Source organism: Dipodomys ordii, unplaced genomic scaffold (genome assembly GCF_000151885.1).
Source record: "Dipodomys ordii isolate 6190 unplaced genomic scaffold, Dord_2.0 Scaffold11, whole genome shotgun sequence".
NCBI classification, from domain to species: Eukaryota; Metazoa; Chordata; class Mammalia; order Rodentia; family Heteromyidae; genus Dipodomys; species Dipodomys ordii.
Window position 1 is genome coordinate 3,597,080 of NW_012267227.1, and position 22,762 is coordinate 3,619,841.

Genomic DNA, 22,762 nt, shown 5'->3' on the forward strand with positions numbered 1-22,762 from the left:
TATTATCAACCATCAAATCCTGAAGGTTTTCCAGAATAGAGTTTGATTCAAAGAGTTTTAAATAATCTAAGTTTACCCAGTTAATTGGCAGAATAGTCAGTGGTTTATAAGGCTGTATGTACATACATACATCAGTTTTTATTACATTTATCCCATAACAAGAACACTTTTTTAATTTTTTGCTGCTTCATTAATGAATTCTTAAAATATTCTAATGACTTAATTTGCATTTATGGGTACTAACTATTTTATATAAAACCATAATGTTCTTCGTGTTTGGTACAGGTACAAGGGACAAGCTCCAGATCTAATTGGCAAGCAGGACAGTGTATATGAAGGTAGTTGTTTGTTTTGAGAGCTTCATTATTTGACATGTATTTATCTATATACTCCTTGCTTAACATCTGTAACTAAAATTTACCATCGTGTGTGTTGTTGTATTTCTGTATATATTAACCTGAACTCTTCCTAAAAAAATTAAGGTAGTTTGATAGCAAAGCTCTAGTTTGAAAGGGAAAAGGAAAAGGACCTTAGTTCAAAGACTGACACTTCCACAGAATTTTAATTTGTTTGTTATTTATTTTACTTTAAAAATAAGAAAAAGATGTGCATTTTGAATTTCTATCCTAATTGTGGAGGGTTAAAAAAAATGAGCTAAGTATCAGTTTTTCTGGAGCACTCACTTACTGGAAAAACTCCAGTCTCCAATGATTATGGACAGAGTTGAAACTTCGTTGGCCCCACAACAAAAGTCTGTCAGCTTATTAGTTAAAACCTCCATGACCACCCTGAACATTTGTTTGCCATTGCTTTCAGTGGATTCTTTTACACTGACTCCTTGCTTTTAGGGTCTCATTCTGCTTTAGGGATGTAGTTTGGTCAGATCACCAGGAGATGGTGCCATAGTTCACTTTGTGGGCACTGGACTTGAATACAGTTTAGATGAATCTTACAGTAAGCTTTTCTAGGGGAGCTATGCACAGTTATATTCTTATGCCAGACATTTATTTTTGTTAATACAATTCCAGAAGACTGGGACATGTTAGATGTTGATGAGGATGAGAAGCTAACAGGTGAAGAAGAATTTGAATTGCTTGCTGGGCCACTTGGTTTAAATGACCGGCGCATTGTTCCGGAGCCAGTTCAGTTCCCTGACAGTGACCCACTAGGAGCGTCAGTAGCAATGGTCACAGCTACCAACAGTATGGAGGAGACTCTCATGCAAATAGGTAAAGTTTATACTGACTTTATCATCTGATTTAATTCATTTCTTAGATCAGTAAATAGTAAGAGTAGCCGTTTTATCTACTCCGGAGACAGATCTGAGGATTGCAGTTCAAGGCCAGCCTGGGCAGGAAAGTCTGTGAGATTCTTATCTCCAAAGAACTACCAGAAAACCAGAAGTGGAGCTGTGGCTCAAAGTGGTATCACACTAGCCTTGAGCAGAAAGAGCTCAGGAACAGCACTGAGGCACTGAGTTTGAACCCCATGATAGATTTAAAAAGGAATGTTTGGGGCTGGGAAGAACGCTTGCCTTGCATGCATGAGGCCGTGGGTTCGATTCCTCAGCACCACATAAGCAAAAAGAAAAAAGCTAGAAGTGGCACTGTGGCTCAAGTGGTAGGTTACTAGTCTTGAGCTGAAGAGCTGAGGGACAGTGCCCAGGCCCAGAGTTCAGGCCCCACGACCGGACCCCCCCAAAAAAAAAGGAATGTTTATTTTGGGTACTTTAAAGCCATATAATATCAAATTTTGATCTTTCATCTTTATAAAATACTGACATAACAAAAGGATTTAGAAAATGAATATGAGTTTTTATTTGTTTGTTTTTGCCAATCCTGGGGCTTGAACTCAGGGCCTGGCTACAGTCCCTGATCTTCTTTTGCTCAAGGCTGGCACTCTACCACTTGAGCCACAGCTCATTTCTGGTTTTTTCTGTTTATGTGGTACTGAGGAATCGAATCCAGGGATTCATACATGTTAGGCAGGCACTCTACCACTGAGCCCATTCCCAGTCCACAAGTTTTGGGTTTTTTTAACTTTGTTATATGAGTATTTTGTGACTAAAAATTATTGTGCATTTTTCCCCTTTCAGTGAGAACATATGTTTAGTATACTTACTAAATGCCTTTAGAAAATATAAAATAAAAAATTGTTCAATATTGTGATTTAGTTCTTTATACTCAGCATATTTTCAAAGTTACACATTTCTTATATTCATTAATATCAGTAGAAGTGACATATGAATAAAATGAAAAAAACAAGCATATTTTCAAAGTTACACATTTCTTATATTAATTTCAGTAGACGTGACATATGAATAAAATGAAAAAACAAAATTGTATTGAATAAAAAAAATTTTTTAGGGCTAGCAAGTTGGCTCAGTGGTAGAGCGCTTGCCTTGCATGCTTGAGGCCCTGGGCTCGATTCCTCAGCACCACATAAGCAGAAAAAAAGCTGGAAGTGGCGCTGTGGCTCAAGTGGTAGAGTGCTAGCCTTGAGCTGAAGTGCTGAGGGACAGCAGCACCCAGGCTGAGTTCAGGACCCCCCCCAAAAAAAATCTCTTTTAGAGTAAATTGCTTCTCTCTCATTTTCATTTTTTTCTCTCTTCCCACCTCCCCACCACCACCACCACCTACCCAAACACCTTGCACTTGTTGGACATGGCACTAAGCCACACTTTCAGCCCTTTTTTTTGTGTAGTGTTAGTTGTGTGGCCTGAGCACTGTCCCTCCAGTCTTTAGCTCAAGACAGTGCTCTGCCACTTGAGCCATAGCACCACTTCCAGTTTTCTGGTGGTTTTATTAAAGAGTCTCATGGAAGCCAGCCACTGGTGGCTCTTGCTTGTAATCATAGCTACTCAGGAGGCTGAAATCTGGGGATCACGTTCAAAGCCAGCCCAGGCAGGAAAAGTCCGTGAGACTCTTTATCTCCAAGAAACCACTTAGAAAACCGGAAGTGGCGCTGTGGCTCAAGTGGTAGAGCTCTAGCCTTAGGCTGAAATGCTGAGGAACAGCACTTAGGGCCAGAGTTTAAGCCCCATAACCAAAAACAATAACAAAAAAGAGTCTCGTGGACTTTCCTGCCCTGGATGTCTTTGAACCAAGATCCTCAGATCTCAGCCTCCTGAGCAGCTAGGATTGCAGGCGTGAGCCACCGCCACCCGGCTTAGCCCCTTTTTATAATGGTTATTTTGAGATATGGCACACTTCTGTACTTCAGTCTTCCTATTTTAGGTTTTTTGTTGTTTGTTGAGGTGACATGCAGCACATCACCATGTCCAGCTTCTGTTGAGATAGTCTCATAGACTTTTCTATCCTGGCTGACCTTCCAATCTCAGTCTTCTAGGTGGTCAGGATTATAGACATGAGCCATCAGCCACCTGGCTTCTAAGTTCTCTTAATGAGTTTTCTGCTAGTTTCACATGTAAAATACATTTGTTTGCTCTATCTCCCTGCAGGCTGGGACATATAATAAGAAAACAAAATTCATTAGTACAGATACTTTGTTTTCCTTATTTCATTGAGAACTAAACAAAGTCCTACTTTTCAGGTTGCCATGGCTCTGTAGAAAAGAGTTCCTCTGGGAGAATAACACTGGGAGAGCAAGCTGCAGCCCTTGCAAATCCCCATGACCGAGTGGTAGCTTTAAGAAGAGTGACTGCTGCTGCTCAGGTTCTTCTGGCTAGAACCATGGTCATGAGAGCACTGTCTCTTCTCTCAGTCAGGTAAGTGTTATGTTGTGTCAGATTCTGCTGAGATAGCTGCTACTATATATAAGACAGGAGTCTAATATATGGACAGTAAGAAAGAATTTTCAAAACTTGGCTATGTACTGATAAATGACATAATCATTATATTCATTCAGTCAATCATGCAGTTAATACTTGGCTCTATTTAGATAAAAAATAATGTCATTAAAGAAGCTTAATAATTTACATACTCTTCATTTGGTGATTATTACTTGAAATTGAAAACTAAAGCTCTTGCCCCAGTTGGTGGCAAGTAAAAATTAAAAATTGAATAATTTCTGAAGAATTGACTAAGTCTGTAGCCAAGTCTATATGGGAGCGGCCATGTTCCTAGTATAAAGTGTAATATTAAGAAAAATAAAAGCCAGATATGGTCACACACCTGTAATCTCAGCACTCAGAATCTCAAGTTCTAGTAAAATCATTGCAGGTAGTACCTTGAAAGAAAAACATAAAACTTAGGACTGTTAAGCTGGGCGCCGGTGGCTCATGCCTGTAATCCTAGCAACTCAGGAGGCTGAGATCTGAGGATCACAATTCAAAGCCAGCCTGGGCAGGAAAGTGTAAGACTCTTTATCTCCAATAAACCACTAGAAAACTGGAAATGGCACTGTGGCTCAAGTGGTAGAACACTCGCCTTGAGCTGAAGAGTGCAGGGACAGCGCTCAAGGCCAGAGTTCAAGCCTCTCGACCGACAAAAAAAACAACAACAAAAAAATTAGGACTGGGTAGTATTGGTTCAAAAATAGAGAGGATGTAAGATAAAAGCAGAGTTCATAAAGTGACCCATGCATATGTATACTAACACTTGATTTATAGTTTGATCTAAGATAGTAATTTACACTTCAGAGAAGTAGGGAAAGGATGGTTTTTCAATAACCAGTGGAGGTTACTTGTTTGTCGGTAGATGAAAGGGAAAATGAGTCTTAGCCCCAACATCACACTATATAAAAGAAAAAATTGCACAGTTGCTCTTAGGTTTAAATGTAAAAACTTTTCTAGAAGGTAACGTAAGAATTTATTGTTCATCTTGAAACAGGCATATTTTTCTTAGGCAAGTTACCAGAGTAAGACTGAAAAATTGTACTGCATTGAAGTTCAAAACTTGTGTTTGATAATGGTTTCGGGCCTGCTCCTTTTGTTTTTGATTTTGTTTTGCTTTGTCCTGTTTTGATACAAGGTCTCACTATGTGGCTTTGAACTCACTAAAGCACTTAGGAGTGCTGGGATTTATAGGTATAAGCTCCCAGGCTTGGCTTCTTGAAAACAAAAGAAATTAAAAAAACAAAACAACACAAAAGCAAGCTACATTATTTGGCATGCTGAAAAGCAGAAGATTGCAGTTCAAGGGCAGCTCTGGTAGAAAAGTTTGTAAAAGCTCCCTCTCAAGCCCATAGCTGAGCACAGTGGTATGTGCCTGCCATTCAAAGCTAAATGGAAGGCTAAGAATGGCCCTGAATTCAAACTCCAGGACAGACAAATAAAGGAAAAAAGAATCAGAGGGGTAGTAAGCATGAGGCTAAAACTGTCACATACTGCTATTGAGAAAATAAATTGGAACAGGGGATCTCAGTAGCCCAGTTGCTAAGTGCATAGGACCGTATATAATGAAGCATATCAACATGAACTCTAAGAATTGGAAACCAAAGGTTCTTACTATGTCCTACGTGTAGGTTTTTTTTCTGTTTTAGTTTTGTGTACCCTTTTTCTTGTATATAAGTTTATCTGATCCATGGAAGGGAAAAGGAATCACAGAAACAGCAGGACAAAAGATTAACTAATGCAACATTTATACTCACTTGGCACATGTTGGAAATGAACTGTACAACTTGGGGAGAGGATTAGGGAGGAGGGATAAGTGGAAGAAAACAAGGGATGGAGTAACACTGTTTAAAAACAAACTTGCTCACTACCTTACTTAGGTAACTGAAATCCCCTGCTCATCATCTTTTCAGTAAAGACTTAAGAAAAGAAATTGGTACACCTGCTTTGAGAACTATTGTGTAGTATCACCTGAAGCTGAACATAATCATATGGTATAGACCATAAATCTACTTCTGGGTATATACTTAGCAGAAATCTTTTTGTATATGTCTGACTCAAGTCCTGTAACCAGAGCATTTGTGATATAACAATCTTATGTTGAAAACCACCCAGCTATCATCTGTGTGGATAAATGGATTAAATGTTGGTGTAACAGATGTCAATGGAAATGAACTGTTGTAATGCTGCCAAGTGGGTAAATCTGAAACACAATGTTGAGCAAAAGAGGCCAGACACAAGAGTACATACTTTATTATTCTATTAACATAAAAGTCAAAAGCAGACAAAGCTGTTATACAACTTGTAGAAGTCAGATTGTGGTTACTGACCATGAGAAGAAGCTAAAGCAGGCTTTCTGAAGTGCAGCTGGTAGGTTCTGTTTGTTGATCTGGAGAGTGAATACACAAGGATGTTTAGGATATGAAAATACATGTTTTATGAACATTCCTGTGTGTTACTCTGCTAATTTAGTGGTGCTTTAAGTATGCACTGGTATTTATTAAAATGAGAAAAGATTTAGCTAACAGTTTCCAGCTTGTGTAATAATTTTTTTAATTGTGAAAATACCATACTGAGGGGTTACAATTACATGGGCAAGGTAATAATTTTGTTTTTTTAAGACAAGATCACACTATGAAGCCCAAGCTGGTTTGGAACTCACTAAGTAGCCTAGACTAACCTTGAACTTAACATTTTACTTCAGTTACAAGTGTTCACCAACATCCTGGCTTTGTACAACATTCTCAATGTCTACTAGGACATGAGTGACTAGATATAGAGAAGTTTTCTTTTATTCTGGTGGATGCTGTAGATGGTACCTGGGTTTCTAAACAGTCCCGTAAAAAATTAGTGTTATCTATCTATCTGAAGTGTTTTTCTTTCCCGGCAGTGGTTCCAGTTGTAGCCTGGCTGCTGGTCTTGAGTCTCTGGGTCTAACAGATATCCGGACACTAGTTCGATTAATGTGCCTGGCTGCAGCAGGAAGAGCTGGCCTCTCTACCACCCCTTCTGCCGCAGCAAGCGCTTCAGAGCGTTCACGAGGCGGGCATAGCAAGGCCAGCAAGCCCATTTCTTGCCTGGCCTATCTGAGCACAGCAGTGGGCTGTCTGGCATCAAACACTCCTAGTGCTGCAAAGCTGCTGGTCCAGCTTTGTACACAGGTAAGTGCCTCAGGCCATCCCTCCTGTGTGACTTATTTCCCACTCATTCTTGAAGAACCTTTTGAAATGTAATCTTTTGTTCCAAACTGATGTGTAAAAAGTAAATTATTTGTTCCAATTGCCTCTTCAGAACTTGATTTCTGCTGCAACAGGTGTAAATCTAACCACAGTCGATGATCCAATTCAGCGCAAGTTTCTACCCAGCTTTCTTCGAGGAATTGCTGAAGAAAATAAGCTTGTAACTTCCCCCAACTTTGTTGTAACTCAGGCACTTGTAGCATTACTAGCAGACAAAGGAGCTAAACTGAGACCTAACTATGATAAGTCTGAAGTAGAAAAGAAAGGTAGGTTTCATACCACTTAAATGTAGTCTTGCAGTTGACTTGATTCATGTTTTAAGATCTGTGTTTTGCATTGTTACATGTGAACAGTTACATAGCATGTAAACTTACTAAGTTTAGAACATGAAAGAACCACATGGATATGGTTTTCAGTGTGTGTAGCAAAAGTATTGGAAAATGTGCCAATTTAGCCAACCCTGGTGGCTCACTAAGGATCATGGACCAAAGGCAGCCTAGGCAGAAAAATGTCCTATGAGACTCTTATCTCCAATAAGCCAGCAAAAAGCTGGAGGTAGAGGTGTTGCTCAATGGTAAAGCACAAACTATGAATATGAAAGCCAAGCAAGAATGCAGAGGCCCTGAGTTCAAGCCCCAGTACTGATGTACAAATAGGAAAGAGAGAGAAAAGAAAATGCACTAAATTAGTGTAGTTGTAGATTGTGGTTTTAGTTATCATAGATAATAATCCTAATTGGAATTCTTCAATAAAATTTAGATAAAGGCATTATAAGATTATAATACTTTAAAAGAGTACCTCAGGCTGGGAAGGTGGCTCAGTGGTAGAGCGCTTGCCTTGCATGCATGAGGCCCTGGGTTCGATTCCTCAGCACCACATAAGCAGAAAAAAACCGGAAGTGGCTCTGTGTCTCAAGTGGTAGAGTGCTAGCCTTGAGCTGAAGAGCTGAGGGACAGTGCTCAGGCCCAGAGTTCAGGCCCCACAACTGGACCCAAAAAAGAGTACTTAATCAGCCGGGCACCTCCTACAGAGGGAGAAAATGGTAAACAGTTACTATTTGATTCTTAAAAAAACAAAAATCACAAAAACAAGAACAAAAAGTAAATACCACTTAATTATTAATACATTCAATGATGTTTCCAATTCCATTATGGCATACTAATCAAGAAAGTTGGTGATGACAGGATCCTTCATTATATATCATATGTCATTATGGTATATGTTATTATTAAGTTAGCAAGCTTTTCTGTAACTATTAATAGGACAAGATGATACTTTTTTGTTTTTGGTTTTTTGGGGGGTTTGGTTGGTTGTGGGGCCTGAACTCTGGGCCTGGGCGCTGTCCCTCAGCTTTTCAGCTCAAGGCGAGTACTCTACTTGAACCACAGTACCACTTCCGGGTTTTTCTGCTTATGTGGTGCTGAGGAATCGAACCCAGGGCTTCATGCATGCAAGGCAAGCAGTCTACCACTGAGCCACCTTCCCAGCCCCAAAATGATAGTTTTAAAGAAGACAGAGTATTTAGTGACAAATGTCACATAAGTCATTTCCTAATAATTAGTGGAATTACAGTTAATATGTATGATTTACCTACAGTCTACCAGGAAACTGGGCACTGGTGGATTATGCTTGTAATCCTAGTTACTCAGAAGGTTGAAACCTAAGATTATGGCTCAAAGCCAGTCTGGGCAGTAAAGTCCATGACAACCACCAAAAAGTCAGAAATAGAGTTGAAGCTAAAGTTGGTAGAGTGCTAGCCTTGAGCACAAATGCTGAAGGATGGAGCCCAGGCCTTGAGTTCAAGCCCCAGGACAGGCAAAAAAGTACTTAATCACTACTCTCTACCCTTCTTTTTATTAAGACCATGGAGACAAGAGAGATGGGCCTTTGGATCCATCACTTGGTTCTTTGTTAAGAACCTCTTGTTTTTTGGTGCTGGGGATTGAACTCAGGACCTTGTACATTTCTAAGCATATGTGCTGTCACTATGCCCAGTCTCAAGATCTTTGAGCAGTGAAAGTAAAACTGATATTCTCATAGCCATGCTGCCTTTGCCCAGACCTTAAATTATTTCTGCTCAGAGAAAAGACTTTTTTTGATGCATAATAAAATATTCATTTGTGATAAATCAGATTTATTATAGAATTTGATGTAGATAAATGCTTTATGTATTATATGTATATTTTAGTAAATGATTACTTGCAATTGTATTAATTAGAAGAAATGGGCTAACCCATTTTTGTCTGTTCATCACTACCAACTCTCATCTGGGCATCATTTCATTGTTTTGTTTAAGCAGGTTTAATTGCCCAATTGTATGCCCATCCTTCCTATGATCCTTCTGCTGTAGGGCCTCTGGAGCTGGCTAATGCCCTGGCAGCCTGCTGCCTCTCCTCCAGGCTGTCTTCACAGCATAGGCAATGGGCCGCTCAACAGCTGGTACGCACTCTTGCTGCACACGACCGTGACAACCAAACAGCTCCACAAACACTTGCTGATATGGGAGGAGATCTCAGGAAATGCTCCTTTATCAAGTTGGAGGCCCATCAGAACAGAGTATGTATTTTGAGTATAAAGGGCATTTTATCTTGTATAAGATAAAATAGTCTCTGAGCAGCTTAAAGTCTTCAGTCTCTTTCTCCCTCTGTATTTCTCCAATGGTTTTTCTCTCTCAGTCTCTCTCTGTCTCTGTCTCTGTCTCTCTCTGTCTCTCTCTCTCTCTCTCTCCTTGAAGATTTGCCTAGTAGTTACCAACTCTACTTCCTCTGTAGATATGAGTATACAAATACCCACATCAAGAAAATAGAGACAGACCAAGTAAATAATCTCATATTGCAATTAAAACAGCTAGAAAAACATGAAAAAATGGAACCTAAAGTTACTAGACGGAGCCAGAAAATCAAATTAAGAGTGGAAATTAATGAAATAGAGAATAGGAAAATTATAAATAAAATTAATAAAACAAAAAGCAGATACTTTGGAAAAATAAATAAAATTGATAGACCTTTGGCAAGATTAATTAAGAAAAAAAAAAAGAGGAAACCCAAATTTACAAGATCAGGGTTGCCACGGGAAAAATCACAACAAATACCCAAGATATCCAAACAATTATAAAGAACTATTTTCAAAAGTTATAATCTCACTGGGTGCCAGTGTGAGCACCTGTAATCCTAGCTACTCGCTGAGATCTGAGGATCACGGTTCAAAGCCAGCCTAGGCAGGAAAGTAGGTGAGACTCTTATCTCCAATTAACCACTAGAAAAACTGAAGTAGCGCTGTAGCTCAAGCGGTAGCATGCTCGTCTTGAGCAGAAGAGCTGAGGGATAGTGCCCAAGCCCAGAGTTCAAGCCCCACTACCAACAACAAAAAAAAAAAAATTTAAGTTATACTCTCTAAAGAAAGAAAACCTAGCAGAAATGGATTCACTTTTAGAGAAATACAAGATGCCTAGACTGAGCAAAGAAGTAAATCAATTAAATAAGCCAATATCTTACGAAATACAGAAAGCAATCAGAAGTCTTCCAACAAGGAAAAACCCAGGACTAGATGGATTCACAACAGAATTCTATAAGACCTTTAAAGAACAACTAATACCCATACTCCTCAAGCTCTTCAGAGAAGCAGAGAAGGAGGGAGCTATCCCAAAGTCATTCTATGATGCCAATATCACACTCATCCCCAAACCAGGCAAAGGCCTAACACAAAAAGAGAACTACTGACCAATCTCCTTGGTGAACACAGATGCAAAGATCCTTAACAAAATTCTAACTAACAGAATCCAGAAACACATAAAAAAAATCATACACTACAACCAGGTAGGCTTCATCCCAGAGATGCAGGGATGGTTTAACATACGTAAATCAATAAATGTAATCCAACCATCAACAGAGCCAAGGTCAAGAATCACATGATTATCTCCACTGATGCAGAAAAGGCTTTTGATAAAATACAACATTCATTCATGTTAAAAGCCCTGGAGAAAATAGGAATAGAAGGAACATTCCTTAAAACAATAAAAGCCATATACGACAGACCAATAGCCAATATGATACTTAATGGGGAAAAACTACAACCAATTCTCCTAAAATCAGGAACAAGGCAAGGATGCCCACTCTCTCCACTCCTCTTCAATATAGTCCTGGAACCCTTAGCCTGGGCAATAAGACAAGAAATAGACATTAAAGGGATCTGCATAGGGAAAGAAGAAGTTAAACTATCTCTTTTTGCAGATGACATGATACTATACCTTCATGATCCCCAAACTCTTAGCAAGTATAAATCATTTCGGCAAAGTAGCAGGATACAAAATCAACCCACAAAAATCAGTCGCCTTACTATACACTGACAATGTACAAGCAGAGAGGGAAATAAAGGAAGCAACCCCATTCACAATACCCCCCCCCCAAAAAATAAAATGTTTAGGAATTAACCTAACCAAAGATGTAAAAGAACTATTTTACAAAAACTATAAAAACTTAAAGAAAGATATTACAGAAGACACAGGAAATGGAAAGACCTTCCATGCTCTTGGATAGGCAGACTTAATGTAGTGAAAATGGCAATACTGCCAAAATTAATATACAAATTCAATGCAATTCCTACTAAAATCCCAATGACGTACATTTCTGAAATGCAAAAACAGCCCAAAAATTCATATGGAACAACAAAAGACCTAGAATAGCCAAAACAATTCTAGGCAAAAAAGACAACATTGGAGGGATCTCGATGGCAGACTTCAAACTCTGCTATAGAGCATAATAACAAAGACAGCATGGTACTGGCACAAAAACAGACCCGAAGACCAATGGAATAGAATAGAAGATCCAGAAATAAAACCACATGCCTACAGTCAACTGATATTTGACAAAGGAGCCAAAGACATACAGTGGAAACAGCCTCCTTAACTACTGGTTCTGGGAAAACTGGGAGGCCATATGCAAAAAATTAAAAGTGGACCCCAGCCTATCACCATGCACCAACATCAACTCAAAATGGATTAAAGACCTTAACATCAAACCTGAATCTCTGAAACTACTGCAGGACAGAGTAGGAGAGACACTGGAACTTATAGGCACAGGCAGGAACTTCCTGAACAGAGTCCCAGGATCACAACAAATTGGAGAGAGACTTGACAAATGGGACTACCTTAAAATAAAAAGTGCACAGCTAAAGCTATAGCAACCAAGCTAGAAAGACAACCAACTAACTGGGAAAAAAATATTTACTAGCAATATATCAGACAAGGGGTTAATATCTAGTATATACAGGGAACTCAAGAAACTAATCCCTCCCAAACCTAACAAACCAATTACTAAATGGGCAAGAGAACTAAAGAGAGACTTCTCAGAAGAAGAGATAAAAATGGCAAAGAAACACATGAGGAAATGTTCACCATCCCTGGTTGTGAAGGAAATGCAAATCAAGACAACCCTGAGATACTATCTTACCCCAGTCAGCCAACAACAAATGCTGGAGGGGATGCAGAGAAAGAGGAAGCCTATTACACTGCTGGTGGGAATGTATACTTGTACAATCACTTTGGAAAGCAGTCTGAAGGGTCCTCAGAAAGCTAAATATTGACCTCCCTTATGACCCAGCCATACCACTTCTAGGCATCTCTTCTGAATGACAGGAGCCAGTATACAAGGACACATGCACCTCCATGTTTATTGCAGCACTGTTCACAATAGCTAGGATATGGAAACAACCCAGATGTCCCACCACAGATGAACGAATCCAAAAATTGTGGTATCTATCACAATGGAATATTATGCAGCCATTAGAAAGGACAAAATAATGGCATTTTGCAGGGAAATGTATAGAGCTAGGAGAAATGTTGAGTGAGGTATGCCAAGAGCAAAGAGACAAATGGCACATGGTCTCCCTGATAAGTGGATGTTAAGTCTAAAATGTAAGGTGATACGGCAAAATTAACAAGACTTAAGAAACAAAGGACTTCCACTCATCTGGTCGAATCACTACTAAATAACCCAATGCTGCTAATCACATATATGGTATATATGTGCACACTGGAGGGAAACCAGGAGGACGACACAGAACTAGAGGGAATCAGGGAAAAACATACAACAGCGGGACCCATCAGCTGCACTGGACATTGATCAAAATGAACTAAGCAACTCAATGGCAGCGATGGGAGGGAGGGAACAAGTAGGAAAGAGGGAACAGCTGATGTTATGCAAAACACAAGAGATGTACATATCACCCAATGTGGAAGAAATCACTATTGCAAAGCTCATAGAATTCATAAATGTTATAGACCATGATAGACAATTTGTCCCATGTAAGTTAGAATATTTGTGACTTTAAGCATCACCATTCCACAATACTGTGAAATTTGGGAAGTTATCTAACCACTTAATTACAATAAAGAATTTGAAAAAAAAAAGTATACATATAGAATGAGAAGGGAAAACAAAAAAAAAAAAAATAACTGCAGAACAGATGTAGAGTTACCTATACAAAAGGAAAACAAATGGCCTATTAACTCACTGGGCCTCTTGAACAGTGATTAAGTATGTTTAGGAAGTGAAGACTGAACTGAATTACTTAAGCAACTTTCAAATCACTACTTAATTGTGTTATTTTTATAAAACATATACCTATGTTAAAATGTTTTCTTGAATTAAAAATTTAGGATGATCTTAATAGAGTTTGAATAATTCAGAAGCATTTGTCATCGTACTTTAAAGCAGTACTTCAAAGAGGTACATTGTAAGCCATTTAGAAACAAATTACCTATAACATAGATATTTTCTCCTACAGTTTCATGATTAAATTCTTTTTAATTTGATAGAACTTTTTTAAATGGTAGCACTTAAATCAAAACTTGCTTGAATATTGCTTGACTATTTTTAAACTTCTCTAGGTAATGACATGTGTTTGGTGTAATAAAAAAGGTCTCTTGGCTACAAGTGGCAATGATGGCACTATCCGAGTGTGGAATGTTACCAAGAAGCAATATTCACTGCAACAGACCTGTGTGTTCAACAGACTGTGAGTGCAACATCACATTTAAGTGTACAGTAAACGAAAACATACCTTATCTTGGTTGTATTACTATCATCAATTTGCTACTCACTTTTTAAGATTTTTCTTTTAGAATACAATTACTGAATCTATATTTTTTAACTTTGTAGGGTAGTAATTTGGAAAGTAGAATTTATTTTCTTGATAGTACTAGAGTTCAAAGTTTATACTTGCTAGGCAGGTGCTCAATGTTGAGCTATACCTGTCGCATTTTAGGCAGGTGCTCAATGTTGAGCTATACTTGTCGCATTTTTTTTTCTTTGGCGGTCCTGGACTCTGTCCCTACGCTACTTTGTGCTCAAGGCTAGCATTCTACCACTTAGCCAAAGCGCCTCTTCCAGCTTTTTCTGAGTAGTTTAAAAGAGTCTCATGCACTTTCCTGCCTGGACTGGCTTTGAACCGGGATCCTCAGATCTCATTCTCCTGAGTTAGCTAGGATTACAGGTGTGAGCCACTGGCCCCCAGCACCTCTAGCACTTTTTCACACTGTATTCTTTGTCTGTTTTGTATTGATCCTGGGGCTTAAACTCAGGACTTCAAGCTCTTGCTGGATTTTTGTTCATGACTGATACTCTACCATTTAAGCCACACCTTCAGTTCTGGCTTTTTTCCTGGTTAATTGTAGATAAGATTTGGCTGGATTTGAATGGTGATTCTCAGATCTGAGCCTCCCAAGTGGCTAGGATCTGCATGAGCTACTGGAACTCAGTTTCCATTGGATATTTTTGAAATATTGCTCAGGTCTTACCTTTTTCCCAACCCAACAAGGATGGTGATTCTTCTGTGTTGTACTTCCCACTGTTGCTAGTGTGACAGGTGCATGTTGTTATATCCAGCTTCTTCTGTTGAAATGGTTAAGATAACAATCTTTTTTGCCTGAACTGTCTTCGAACTGTAATCCTCCCAATCTCAGCCTCATATGTAGGTAGGATGACAGGTATGTAACACCATGCCTTGTTATTGGTTGAGAATGAGCCTTGCAAACTTTTTGCCCAGACTAGCCTTGAACTGCAACCCTCCCCAGCTCAGCCACCTACATAGCTAGGCTTACAGGAATGAGCCACCATGCTGTGCTAGAAAATATAATTTAGGCTGGGCAATGTGGCTTAGAGGTAGAGTGCTTGCCTGGCATGGAAGCCCTGGAATCAATTCCTTGGTACCACATAAACAGCAAAGCTGGAAGTAGAGCTGTGGCTCAAGTGGTAGAGTGTTAACCTTGAGCAAAAAGAAGCTCGTAGATAGTGCCCAGGCTCTGAGTTCAACAACAAAAAAAAAATTTCAATCACCTGTATTTGGGCTTAGTCAAAATTAATCAGAACTACTAGCAAATAAATGTTCAGTTATATAGAAAAGCAAGTAAATTTTCATCAGTCTTTAAGGGTTGTTTGGAAATTACTGTTTAGAAGTTCAGGTAATTATATTGCTTCTGAATCACCTTTTAAAACAATATGATAGCCAATAGTAAATATTTACTTTCTGAGGATTTCTTTAGAAATTAGGCAAACAAAAATTAGTGTACTCTGATAATAACTATGTATATAACTCAAAAAATTTGAACTTCTTTTCTAACAAATTATGTGTTAAACGATTAACAAAGTTATGCTATAAATTTGCTAACGACATACAGTATATAATGAAAGATCCTGTCTTTACAGACAGAGTAGTTAGAAGAATAGTCTCAATAAGTATCATTATTTTACACTTCTACATTTTTTACATGGTAGAGAAAAACTAGCAAATCTGTAATTGTCAAATACTGCTAGCTGACCTTTGAAAGTAAGAATGTACCATGGTTTTCTCTAGTCTATATTTTAACATTTAGTATTTAGCTTACTTTTGAGTAATGGGGATGCAAATTCCATACATGTCTATATTCTAGGGAAGGAGATACTGAAGAAAGCCTTGGGTCACCCAGTGATCCAAGTTTCTCACCTGTTTCTTGGAGTATCAGTGGCAAATATCTAGCAGGGGCTTTGGAAAAGATGGTGAATATCTGGCAAGTTAATGGTAAGAGTTATGAAAGTACTAATACATTACTATGGGTACTTTTCAAATCTTTCTCCTAGCCTTCTGACCCATACAAAATTCTATTTATTTTGGAATTCATGAGATAATGAACAGTTGTGAAAAAAAACCTGTGCACAGGATGGCTTAAATTAGAGAAAATCCTTATTCCATGGCCTTTATTTCTAGAATTTCAACTAACCTAATAACTATAAGCCAAAAATTCTCTGTTATGTACCACTAAGGTTTGGTAAGAAGGAGTAGTGGCCATTGGATTTTAAGCTGTGCAATCCTTTGAATTACTTGAAATATCTCTGTTGTTTATGTTTGTTTCACAGATACAAATTCTTGTTGGTTTGTTATTCTCTGGAAAAAGTACATTATTGAATTCTTAGGATTGTTAGTTCACTTTTATGTATTGGGGGAATAGCTAGCCTTAATTGTAGGTAAATTGTACATATTAATTGGATTTCCACTAATTACTAGGAAAGAACATGTGTTTGACATCTGTCACTAAGAATTTTCCTTTATTCAGTCTTATATAAAACTATCATTTTGTCCTATTAATAGTTACAGAAAAGTTACTAACTTGATAATGACATGTATGTAATGAAGGATCCTGTCATCAACAGCTAATTGATAGTATGCCATTATGGAATTGAAACTTAATTGAATGTATTAATAATTAAGTGGTGTTTACTTTTTGTTCTTGTTATCTTTTTGTGTTCGTTGTTTTGAAGAATCCAAATAGCAACTGGTTACCATTTTCTCCCTTTGTAGGAGGAAAAGGACTAGTAGATATCCAGCCTCACTGGGTATCTGCACTGGCTTGGCCAGAAGAGGGTCCATCTGCAGCCTGGTCAGGAGAGTGTTCAGAGTTACTGTTAGTGGGGAGGATGGACGGATCTCTAGGACTGATTGAAGTTGTTGATGCATCTACTATGCACCGGCGAGAACTGGAGCACTGTTACCGAAAGGACGGTAAATGACTACACAGTGTGGAAAACCACATAGACTCAGAAGTTGTTTGCTTCTTGGTTTCACCAATACTCAACTTTGTCTTCTAAGTTTTCTACTTAATGTTTCGTTGTAATTACTTGCTGAAATGAGAGCTATTCCTCATCTACCATACCTCTTAGTTCAAATGAGATTTAAGAGTATAGCATGTTAGTTTTTCATCTTTTATGTAAATGACTTCACATTTATAGTAGGCTTCAAATCTCTTTTGAAAGTTTCTGCCCAAGAAATTAAAAAGGTAATACCCACTAATAAGTGATGAAATGATTAATGAATGAGTAAAATAGAGGAAAAGGGAAAGATGGAAGAAAAATCCTGCTCTCACCAAAAAAAGTAGAAAGTCTGCTTATATATTTTTTTTTATATGTACCTTTGACCAGAGTGGCATCTTGGTTAGTTATTTGGGGGAGTGGGATAATTCAAAGTACCTGCTTATTTGGCAGTCTTTGACATACTAAAAGGTTTAAAAGCAAAAACTTTACCACATTCCCCCCCCCCCAATCCCATCCATTCTACTCAGCTGAATAGTTGTATTTTACTTCTTTCCTTTCATTGTTGCATATGCTTAACGATTCAGCAAAGAAGGATTGTTAGAACAGATCATTTTAATAGACTATGAAAACACACTAAATAAGCAGAGGTGATATTCTGTGACTGCAGGGTTAGTTCACTTCTACATTTCTTTCTTTTTTTGTCAGTTGTAGGACTTGAATTCAGGGACTGGGTACTGACCCTAATCTCTTTTGCTCAAGGCACTCTACCACATTGAGACATAGCTCCTTCACTTAAGTGGTTAACTGGAGATAAGTCTCAGGGGCCCTTTTCTGTCTAGGCTGGCTTTGAACTGCAGTCCTCAGATTTCAGCTTCCTGAGTAGCTAAGATTACAGGCATGAGCCACTGGTGCCCTGCTTCATTTCTCCATTTATGAATAGATTCTTTCTAAAAGGGAAGAACCTGGGACAGTAACTTACATTCAAATTGAGGAACTCAATGTGCTCTCTCTTTTTCAATCGCTACCTGAAAGTGCAGGGGATGTGGTAGGGTAATTGCCTAGCCATGCACAAGGCCTAGAGTTCAGTCCCCAGTACTTCAAAACAAAACAATTTTTTTTTTTTTTAAAGAAAGACTTGTGCTGGGAAGGTGGCTTAGTAGTAGACTGCTCGGCTCCCTATGTCTGAAGCCTTGGGTTCAATTCCTCAGTACCACATACCCAGAAAATGCTGGAAGTGGCACTGTGGCTCAAGTGGTAGAGTGCTAGCTTTGAGCAAAAGAAGCTCAGGGACAGTGCCCAGGCTCTGAGTTCAAGCCCGAGGACTGGCAAAAAAAAAAAGAAAAGAAAATCAGAAGTGGAGCTGTAGCTCAAAGTAGTAGAGCACTAGCCTTGAGCATAAAAGCTCAGGGACAGTGCCCAGGTCCTGAGTTCAAGCCCTATGACTGACAGGAAGGAAAGAGAGAGAGGGAGGAGAGAGGAGAGAAAGAAAAGGAAGGAAAGAAAGAAAGACTTAAAATGATGTAGTCTTGTCATTTATAAAAATGTAGATGACCTAAATCCCTGCTGTAAGCCAGCATTTTGTGGAGTGCATTAAGAAGCTCTAGGGAAACAAAACTTGCAGTGGTAGCTATAGCATGTATGTGTTTCCAAGGCTGTCTTTGAAGTCAAATAATAACAGATTTGCTTTTTACTTTCTCCTTTGTTTTTATCTTGTTTAGTGTCTGTTACTTGCATTGCTTGGTTCAGTGAAGACAGACCATTTGCTGTGGGATATTTTGATGGAAAATTGTTAATGGGAACCAAGGAACCACTTGAGAAGGGAGGCATTGTTCTAATTGATGCACATAAGGTAAACACCTCTTCACAGGTGGATCTATTTTCTTTTTATTGTAATATTATTTGATACTAGTCTCTTTAAATTTTTTAACATAAATCACAAACTGATATTCTATTGTTTTTATACAGTCTTTGGACTATGTGCATACATGTATCAAGTAACTGAAAGAAGTCAAATGAGACAGTGACATGAGAATACAGGAGGAACACTCCTCATTCAGAGTGCCTCCGTTAATAGCTGAAAATTCCATTCCTGAAGGCAGATCCTTTAAAAACAGATCACCAATTCATGTTACAGGGATAGCTAGTCTGATGACATACAGCATTAAACCAGGAGGTGAAAGGTGTGGAAAGAGGATTTTAAAGTAGCAGAAAAACCGGGCACTGGTGGCTCATGCCTGTAATCCTAGCTACTCAGGAGGCTGAGATCTGAGGATCACAGTTCAAAGCCAGATCAGGCAGGAAAGTCCATGAAACACTTATCTCCTATAAACCACCAGAAAACCGAAAGTGGAGCTGTGGCTCAAATGGTAGTGCATTAGCCTTGAGCTGAAGAGCTCAGGGACACCACCCAGGCCCAGAGTTCAAGCCCCACAACTGACAAAAAAAAAAAAGAAGGTAGCAGAAAAGCAGTGATCATATATAAACACAAGCCATGTCCTAGATTTTCATAAGTATTTTCTCATTTGGTGTGAGGTGTACATTTTTAAAGGTTTCTTGTATTTTACCTTGTGCTAATTACTGTCAATAAAATGACTTTAATAACATACACATACATGAGAGATAACATACCTCCATCAGAGTGAGAATTTTAGAACTCATTCAGATTGCTATTTGAGGCATCGATGGCAATAAATATACATAATATAGACTATATTAAAGAGTAAGTTGATTTAATGATTGGGAATGATCAGGCCATAACTGATCCACATGGAATGTTTGTTTCAAAATATTTGAATTATAGAAGTACAAGTTATTGTGAAGATAAAATACTTATTTATGAAGGAAGCCTTACTTTGTTTTTCCCCTTCTCCCTTCCATTTTAAGGATACTCTTGTTAGTATGAAATGGGACCCCACAGGTCATATTCTGATGACATGTGCCAAAGAAGAAACTGTGAAACTCTGGGGACCTGTTTCAGGATGCTGGCACTGTCTGCACTCACTCTGCCATCCATCTATTGTAAATGGCATCGCCTGGTGCAGCCTGCCTGGAAAAGGATCCAAGTTACAGTTACTGCTGGCTACGTATGTTATAAATTTTTGCCTTAACTTTCATATTTATATAGACTTCCTGGCATTAAATGTGGCTTCTCTGTAATATTAGACCTTTATTGCCAGCTACTATTTATCAGATATGTAATACAATAAGATTACTTCAGGGAAATAGAAAGCAGTTTGCCTGTGTGAAGCTTGGTATGTAATTTCCTTACGTGACTTTTTTTTTTTTTTAAGTGGCTGTCAGAGTGGCTTAGTATGTGTTTGGCGTATTCCACAAGATGCCTCACAGAGCAGCATGACTAGCTCAGAAGGATGGTGGGACCAGGAATCAAGTTGTCAGGTAAAGTTCTGGTTTGAAAAGACCTTATATGAAACCATAAATAGACTGTGTCATCACACCTGTTTTCCCCCTTTTCTTACTATACTCGTGACCATAGCCCAAAAGCAAAATCTATTAGTAAAATAGAAATAATTGTTCTGTTTTGTGTGCTTTCTTTCATTTGTTTAACTTAATATATATCCGAGAGACCATAATTATTTATTTGTGAAGGTGACACATTTAGTTTTCATGGAATGGTGAAAATTATGAGTGATGAATAGAGTTGATGTACCCATGGACTGGTCTTAGTTTACTACACACCACTGGAACAACTCTTCCTCACCGCCCCCACCCCTGCCGAGTATCTACTATTAGTTTCATTTAACCTATAAAGAAGAAGCATTTAACTCAGCTATCTAGACAAAATAATACAAGTTTGTCAAGTTGGGAGTCAGAAGATGTAAAGGCGAAAATAAAAACAAAAACTAAGGAGCACATATGTTTTGTATAAAGGACATAGCTGCCACAGAGTTAATTGTTACCTCCTAGAACTAAGAGCCTATTAATAGAGTATCTATAATTTCTTTTTTTTTTAATACTAGGGTTTAAACCCAAGGCCTTGTGCTACATGAGTTTCACTCCCAGTCTCTAGCTATAGTTTATTTTTCAGGTAGTATCTTGTATTTTTTTTTTTTTTTACACAGCTGAGGTTACAGAAGTATACCACCATACTGAACTTGGTTTTTGAGGAAGAGTTTCACCTTTTTTTTTTTGCCTGAGCTGGCATTTTAGACCACGATCCTCTTATCTCCTGGAAAGCTGCCATTACAGGTGTGAAACACCACGCCTCACTTCTCATTTATTATTATAGAAGTAAAACCTCCCAATTATAGAAATGTTTGAAGTGAACTCTCCCAATTTTTTAGACATTGACACTTGACTTAAATTCTTTAAGAAAATGACCACTTTCTTTGCACTCTTAACTGCTCTTCTTTTTGTCTGTGATACAAATGTCCAATATCAGTGGTTTAATTTTTACATTTTAGCTTTACATAAATTTCCTTTTTAGTCCCTAACACTAGTGAGTGGTATTTGGTGAGTATACAAATAGGTTCCTCTTCTATTGACTGAAGGTTCTGTCTGTAACATTGTATCTAATCTTCCTTCTTCTAGAAGCCAGGAAGATATAGTGAGTGCACAGGCTTCTCTCAGGGCTTACCCCCTGGGCCACAAAGCAAAGCAGATCATCTGTAGCACTCTCATTGCCTTTTCTTTTTTTGTTGTTGGGGCCTGAACTCTGGGCCTGAGCATTGTCCCTGAGCTCTTCAGCTCAAGGCTAGCGCGCTACCACTTGAGCCATAGCGCCACTTCCAGTTTTCTGAATGGTTTATTGGAAATAAGAGTCTCATGGACTTTCTTGCCTGGGCTGGCTTTGAACTGTGATCCTCAGATCTCAGCCTCCTGAATAGCTAGGATTACAGGCATGAGCCACCAGCACCCAGCTTCTGATTGCCTTCTTACACTACTTTCTTCCTGTTATCTAGCTGGCCACTCCTATCCCTCTTCCCTTTCACCCTGACCTTAAACTCCCTCTTCCTTCTGGTTATGACAATGCAGTTCCTCAGTAGTCATTCATTCAAAGACCATAACGGTTACTTCTTCCGAAGGTGTTTGTATCTGAGGGATATTGGAAATTTGAAATGTAGTAATTTCTGTCCATTTTAGCAGAAAGTTTAGTAACGTATCAGAAAGGGTGAAAGTCAACAGATTTTAAAATTTTATCTGGTCAGACTAGCTGGCTAACTTTTATGAGAGAAGGAATCTCTTCACAAACACCCAACATTTTATTACTAAAGTGCAAAATTTCTAAATTACTTGTAAGTCCTGAACCTATAAATCACTCGTTTTAATATATATTAAAAATAATGATTGCAGGATGGCTATAGGAAATCGGCAGGTGTCAAATGTGTTTATCAGCTACGGGGACACATCACTCCTGTCCGGACTGTGGCTTTCAGTTCTGATGGGTTGGCCCTGGTATCTGGTGGACTTGGAGGACTGATGAACATTTGGTCTTTAAAGGTAAGAGCATAGCTTTTGGGTTTTTAAATTTTAATGTTTGTGTGTGTGTGTGTGTGTGTGTGTGCGCGCGCGCACACGCGCACACGCACATGCATGTGTACCAGTCTTGGGGCTTGAAATTCAAGTCCTGGCTCTGTCCCTGATCTTTTGTACTAAAGGCTAGTGCTCTGTCACTTGAATCATACCTCCACTTCCAGTTTTTTGGTGGTTAG

The 22,762-nt window shown here is 38.6% G+C and overlaps 1 protein-coding gene across 1 annotated transcript in view; it reads left to right on the forward strand.

Annotated features, from left to right (window-relative positions):
• The window catches only part of Herc1 (HECT and RLD domain containing E3 ubiquitin protein ligase family member 1), a 176,802-nt gene that overhangs the window by 127,710 nt on the left and 26,330 nt on the right, over positions 1-22,762 (forward strand). Inside the window, exons 46-58 of the mRNA XM_013009926.1 lie at positions 286-338; positions 1,029-1,229; positions 3,553-3,727; positions 6,684-6,954; positions 7,085-7,298; positions 9,383-9,588; positions 13,919-14,046; positions 15,959-16,086; positions 16,864-17,064; positions 18,812-18,942; positions 19,977-20,176; positions 20,384-20,489; positions 22,404-22,550. Of these exons, the coding sequence (XP_012865380.1) occupies positions 286-338; positions 1,029-1,229; positions 3,553-3,727; positions 6,684-6,954; positions 7,085-7,298; positions 9,383-9,588; positions 13,919-14,046; positions 15,959-16,086; positions 16,864-17,064; positions 18,812-18,942; positions 19,977-20,176; positions 20,384-20,489; positions 22,404-22,550 (2,161 nt within the window). The remainder of the gene's footprint in view (positions 1-285; positions 339-1,028; positions 1,230-3,552; positions 3,728-6,683; positions 6,955-7,084; positions 7,299-9,382; positions 9,589-13,918; positions 14,047-15,958; positions 16,087-16,863; positions 17,065-18,811; positions 18,943-19,976; positions 20,177-20,383; positions 20,490-22,403; positions 22,551-22,762) is intronic.